This window comes from Pholcus phalangioides, unplaced genomic scaffold (assembly GCF_987345545.1).
Source record: "Pholcus phalangioides strain wild (caught in Gottingen) unplaced genomic scaffold, Ppha-v1.0 ptg000011l_1, whole genome shotgun sequence".
Classification (NCBI taxonomy): domain Eukaryota; kingdom Metazoa; phylum Arthropoda; class Arachnida; order Araneae; family Pholcidae; genus Pholcus; species Pholcus phalangioides.
In genome coordinates, this window is record NW_028301604.1 from 7,226,446 (window position 1) to 7,233,196 (window position 6,751).

The following is a 6,751-nucleotide window of genomic DNA, read 5'->3' on the forward strand; positions in this document are numbered from 1 at the left end:
ACGACCCCTCAAACAAATTGAGGGGTTGTGTAACTGCGCGACATTTGAAAAGTTTCTGAGCGAAAGTACACGAATTCTTAAAAGTTGAGCAACAAAATCCAAACTGCTTATAAAAGCAAATGCTTCAATTCTTTTTTGTTGGAGTTTACACAGATTATAGAGTGAGAAGCACAGAACATTCTCTGGTGAAATTACAAATAAAATAAAAAAATTCGAAATCGAATAACTGGCGTAGAAAAGAACAACCATATATTGAGCCACAAAAAATCCAATGGAGAAGGTCGGCCAATATTGGATATGACCACCTATGCTGGATAACGTTGATCCATATCAATAATAAGATTAGCAATAGCGTTTCGCAGTATCGGGGTCCATTTAAGCGATAGACTTGTTCACAGCTCACCGAAGCTTTTGGGAAGGGTTATGGAGAACAGTCGAATGATTCCCATAAATGTCTAATATATTCTCTATTGGGTTGAAGTCAAAATAAATGGGTGGCTATTCTACAAAACTCAGCGTTTCAGACTGAAAATAATGCTCGACAATAAAAACCGCATTAACTTTTGCATTATCGTCTATAAACATGGCATCAGGTCCCGTGACAGAAAGAAATGGTGCGAGCATATATGGTGCAGGATGTCATCTCGGTCGTGCACTACCGTCTCTGAGCCTCTAGTGATGTCGATGAGGGAGCCAATAGCAATTTCTGTCCAGATTATCATACTGTTACAATGGAGAATTACTAGTTTGTTGCTTAACTTTTGAGTATGAGCATATGTTTCTAAAGTCAACGATTGCAGAGATATCTGCTGGGTAAACAATTTGGGAAAACCCTTATACAAGTTATATGTTACACCAGTGTTTCCCAAAAGGGGCAATATCGCCCCCTTGTGGGCGATGAAATAGTCCAAGGGGACGATAGACGTTAAGAGTACACTGCTGTTTTGGATTTCCTGACTTTTGATAACAAGGGAAATTTGAATGATGCTTACGTCATCAACCAGCTTTATAATAATATGAAATATTCGTAATGGCATCTTTACTGAGTGTACCAAAAACGAGGAAAACTTTTCCTTAGTTTGTGTGTGTGGGCACCTGAAATAACATTCCCCCATTAATAAGTCCTCTATAGAGTCACTTTAGTGATCTCTAAATGTCCTGCGGATCCTTTAACTGATCTGGAAAGGTGTTGCGGGCCATTTAAGTGCTCTAGGAATGTGCCTTGCGTCACTCAAATGATCCGTAAATATGCCGCGGATCCCTTAAGTAATCTGGGAATGTGAAACGGGTAACTTGAGTGATGTAGAACTGCGCTACGAGCCGCTTAAGTGCTCTAACACTGTACCACATGGCACTTAAGGGATCTCTAAACGTGCCACGGACCACTCAAGTATTCTGGAACAGTGCTGTAGGTCAATTAAGTTGTTTGTGAATGTGCCACGGGCCCACTTTGATCGGAAAATATTCCACGGGCAGCATAAATGCTATGGAATTGTGCCACGGGTAATTTAAGCGATCCGTAAATATGCCGCTTAAATCTTCATTTTTACAAAATTAGGTTTGAGGTGGCTGGCCACATCAGATAATCCCGAGGGCTGCATTGGAACCGAGATCCCAGCTTTATGTCATGGTCATTCGTTTCATCATAATTTCTGTGGTCAGATGGCAAAATGTCACTTTTCCCAAAAAATTGAGTTCGCATTCTGGAGTCTCATTCGTCAAAATTTTGGAAGGTGACAAAATTTCGGCCATCTCTTTCAATTTATGAGAAACCAACGGAGGCAAATTGCAATAAGTCAAAAAGCCACAGAATCACATTTTTGCAAAATATTGTTTACAAATTTTCCCTCGTGAAATTTTGAAAAAGTGACTTATTACATTTTGCCACCTGAGCACAGATTTTGTTGTCTTATTTGTACAACCTTATGAAACCACTTAGTTAATGATCAATCATTCATAGCATGAGAAAAAATTCGTTTATAGTTATCGGGACTTTGGATAATGCTATTACGTTTTTTTTCCGTCAAATGTTGTTTTGCGCATTCTGAAGCTAAAGTACAACCAAACTTCATTTTTTCCCCTGTAAGTTATCGTTATCAAGCAGTAAGACTAATTTCAATACTTAATGTCGTAATCAGTTCATGGTATTCGCTGTGATCCATGTCCGTGTGGAGCTGTTTTTGCGATGGCTTTTCTATAATCAAGGCAAATGTATGACCAGAGGGAGCGCAAATTTTACCCTCTAACCTCTTCATCATTATAATGGGGCGCCACAGAATGCGTGCTTGCCCCGGCTGACAAAGCGTCCAGTTGTGTCCCTGTTTAACCGTTTAATTGGCAAGCATTGAAATAAACATCCATAAGAGAAAAATTTTGAGGGTTATATTAAGCAAATGAGGTACCCTGGATGATATTTCATGACAAAAAAAATGTGTTGTCAATATTTAAAAAGTTAAAAAATATGGGATGTCGCACTTCAGGAAACACACTGTATATTGTATATGATTTGCATAGATTTGAATAATATAACAATGTCATTTATTGTTTGACAACTTATTTTTCTATCATTGTTGAAGAATGCACTACAATATGTTTCCTCCGCACGTGGTATTTCCCTTCAAAATGCAAGGGTCGTTCTCCCTTGCCTTGTCAACAAATAGGAGACGTGTACTTTTGAGCCATTCGGCTGGTAGTTATAGAAACTTCATGAACAGCTCGCTCACAAGTAACAATCGAATATTTAGGAGTTGCTTAGAAGCATCGATGCCGAAATGAGCTCAAAATATACAATGCCTTTATTTAAAAAATATAAACAACTCATGTTGCTTTTGAGCTTGAGAGCAACACGCCCAAATAAAGGGTTAAAATGAAACAACAATTTAATATTTAGACAGAGTAATCATCCTTTTCATTCTTGCGCATTTTCGATAATATGCTTCACCGGAAGCAAATGCCACTCCCTCCAAACGATTGAGATAAGCATCAGAGACGTAATATAATTACATAATACCATAAGATTCATTACAAACTATCATTAATCAAATAATTTTCTAGACAAATCATCTTCCGATCAATCACCAACAGCGAACGGAGAGACAGACTACACGAAAAATTCGAACGAGACATCAACAGAAGAAAAAAGACCAATGCCTGATTACAAAAGGAAGTTTGCCGTCGGGTTTCTTCAAGGCCATGAAGGGCCTTGTACTACAACCACCTTTGCCAAAAGGGAATATCATACGATGATGCTCTTGACCCTTGATTACATTTTTTTTAAGGGAGTTATTACTTGTTTCCAGGAAAAAGAACGTCTCAAAAAGGCACTATAATTGAAAGGAAAGAGACGAAAATAAATAGTAACGAAGAAAAAAGATTAGGTGAATCGCTTTTCTCTCTGTGGTCAGACAGATATGGAGTCTTGTTCTTGAAAACCCTTTGACGTCATCCGATCACCTGTTTCAACTGCCAACGAACCGAGACAGAAACATCTCTCGGCAATAACGAGAGAGACAATATAAAAACATCTTATACAAAAACTACAAATTTGTAATACTCATAAAAAATAATGCTCGAGTCAAAAGAAAACTTCTTTTCTATAATTTGGGTGCCCGAATTGAAGAAAATTTCCTCTTCAATTTGAAATGGATAGTGGAACTTCAGGACTCGTGGAAGAATATTTTAAGCAATAGTCTTTTTTCCGGCGGAGAAGCAGCCCTGCATCTTCGATGCCCCGGGAAAAGAAGGCTCCTAAAATGGCCATTGACACAAATTGTACTCTTTTTCTTGTCGAACATGTGTTTCAACTCTTATTCTTCAACTGTAAAGTTGCCGTGATTTTTTTTTTTTTTTTGCCGATCACAGTTTCGGTATTCTTTCATTAGCTGATGTGAGTCAAGCTTTGAGAAGTTTCAAAAAATAACTACTTTTTAAACACGAAGGTCATGCATCACCAAGAAGTGTTCCATGATATTTGTTACAGTACAAAAAATACAGATTTCCAAGATATTTGTTACAGTACATGATTGTTAAAATTATTACGTGATCAGTAATTTAAAAGTAGAGAAAAGGGAAAATTTAACTTTTATTTATTACATCTACGAGGCGTTCCTACAGTATGTCTTGTTTCCTCACTATGTAAAGGCCGATATTGTTTAGGTCTCCGGTTCTCGTTCAGTTTAGACGAAGATATTTTTAACCGTTATTTATCGGCTTCAGTTTAGCCTAGTGTTTTTCAACCGGGGTTTCCGCGAGAAATAGAATCACAAATACCCGTTATAACGAACTTCAAGGTACCGAAAATTCAGTTCTCTATATCTTATCTAAAAGGAAAATATTCTATGGGAAGGGACAAAGAATTTCATCCGTTATAATGGGGGGGGGGGTTCAACAGTATATCAAAGGGAAAAACATTGATCTCTCTAGCCAATTGTTACTCAAACGTTTAAATCCCAGAGCACCAATGTTCTAACCTGGTTCTTAACGCATTGGTCGGGGGCCTCTCAGGTGCATAGAAGACACTATGGCAGGGGTTCTCAAACTTTTATCACCCGCGGCTCCCTTGCCTTAGTCCACGTCTATCTGTGGCTCCCCAGAACAGCCAAGCGAAGAAGAACCACTTTAAAGCACCGAACAGGCACACATTAATGTCGCCGCGACAAATACTTTGAGAAACACTGTCCTATGATAAGGAGATCTGGCACTATGATTATCGACAGTAAGTGAATTTTCTAGGATGCTATGTCCAGCTTGGTTGGAGGCTCTTAAGAGGATGCTGTTAAGACGGCCCATGCTCTAACTAGTCCCAAATACAGCCTGAATACCGCGTCTTTCCCTGAAGCACAGTTTCAGAACCACTGAAAGTCTAGCCCAACGCACATTTGTGTGCTCAAGAAAACCACATGTCTACAAAATAAAAACTAAACAGAGCCATATAGAATTGTATTAAGTAGTTAATCCCACATTAAATGAGAAACGTGCTATAGAATAAATGAAACACGCTTAACTTACCTTGGGATAGTGATGCACTTTGTACGTGGATCTTGATTGGTGATGGATTTTTCTAGTTCGTCTAATCCTCCAGTTTTTTTCAATCGTTTAACGAGACTTTTTACAGCTTTTTCGCTCCACTTGTCTTCACCTTCTCCTCTCTTCCAACCAAGAAGGCGTCTAACAACTGGTAGCGTAAAGGGAAGGATAGATGTCATACTTGACACGCCGAAATCTGAATTCAATTTGGCTTCTCATCAAGTACAGACATATCTCTGACTTAATATGATGAGCGACAGTCTACCTTTTTCTGTTTATTTATTTTTTTGTTTCTCTGTTAACTGTTCGTTAGTTTTTTTTTTTAACCGCCAAATGTAGCGCTCTAGGTTTGCAAAAAAAAGAAACAAACGAAGCACTGATACGGTAATAAACAACAATTGCCGCGACTAACCACACACGACTCACCACCACCACAATCCCTCCGCGGCACTTTTCCGTCGTCGATTACGACAAACAAGCATTAAAGTCAATTTCCAGCGGCTCTACTACTGCACTACTTGTTCCGGCAGCAGCGGTTTACGGAATGGTGTTTTGTGTGTCTTGTTTTTCGTTGCTTGCTTCTACGCCACCGCCGCGTGTGCAGCAGCAACATTTGGTACGAAACCAGCGCCAACCTCTACTCGTCTTCGAGCCAACCAACCAAAGTTATTTCCTCGATAGTTTTTCAGCTCTCGGAGAGAGAAAAAAAAAACAGAAATGATACGTAAAGGGAGTAAAATATTGATAGCGCGTGGCCAAAGATCTCCATCGCAATTTATAACACGTGGTTTTGTTCTCAAAAAATGGGACTATGAGTAAAAAAAATACCAGTATCTGTATGTCAGGAGTGGATCTATGAAGGGGGCGGGGGAAATGATCAACTCCCACCAAGCAAAACGCGATAATTCATGAAATTTTCGGAGCTTCTATGTGACAATGTTGCATTTTTCAATCAATGCGTTGAAAATTACCTGTATCAACGTTTTCGATTGAATAACAAAATAACGATTTCAAGAAAACTTTGACTAAGAAAAAGAAAAAACTGGGGCATTTTTTCAAAAAAGTCTGGCCGCGGAGAAAAACTGAAAAAACCGGGACTGTCCCGGAAAATACGTGGGACGTAGGTTACCTTATTCCAAACAATTTGTAAAAAAAAAAAAATCACTTCTCCCATTAGTGAGCTTTAGATCCCCCATGCTGTATGTATGTCGTGGTCGAGAGCAGAGGCGCCGACATAAAGAAAATATTCAGGGGTCTGAGAGTTACCAGTCATTCCGTAAGCCCGTATGTAGAAGGGGAAGGAGTGCGTTGCGAATGCATATTCATTAACTGTTGCCATTCTCCCCCCCCCCCCACAAAATTGATTGGAGAGGCTGAAATAGCCTCAGCCCCCAGGTTCCGGCGTCTATTTGCGGAAGACATCCATAGAAAATGAATACAGTAGCCTTCCGGTAACCCAATGCCGATTGAGGGACCAGAAATCACAGGAGGAACGTGGAGGGGGCGACCACCTCCCCGTTTCCCAAAAAATTTTTATTACTAACATAGGTGGAAAATACACCTTCCTCGTCGTTCGAACAGCCTGTATCCGCTTATGCCAAGGATGCGTCGGATAACCGAAATCATCGGATAACCGGGAAAAATATCAGCAGAGAACGGAAGTTTCAGCAGTAAAAATAGTTCAAATAGGCAGGCAAAAGGGCACAAAGAATGCTTAAGAAAAATG

At 39.5% G+C, this 6,751-nt stretch overlaps 1 protein-coding gene across 2 annotated transcripts in view; it reads right to left on the bottom strand.

Moving 5' to 3' along the window:
* The window catches only part of LOC149079998 (SMAD family member 3-like), a 65,068-nt gene extending 59,520 nt beyond the window's left edge, over positions 1–5,548 (bottom strand). For both annotated transcript variants that reach the window (XM_089238916.1, XM_089238915.1), the window contains exon 1: positions 5,008–5,548. In XM_089238916.1, the coding sequence (XP_089095042.1) occupies positions 5,008–5,204 (197 nt within the window). In that variant the 5' untranslated portion in view covers positions 5,205–5,548. The remainder of the gene's footprint in view (positions 1–5,007) is intronic.
* Between the last annotated feature and the right edge of the window lie 1,203 nt (positions 5,549–6,751).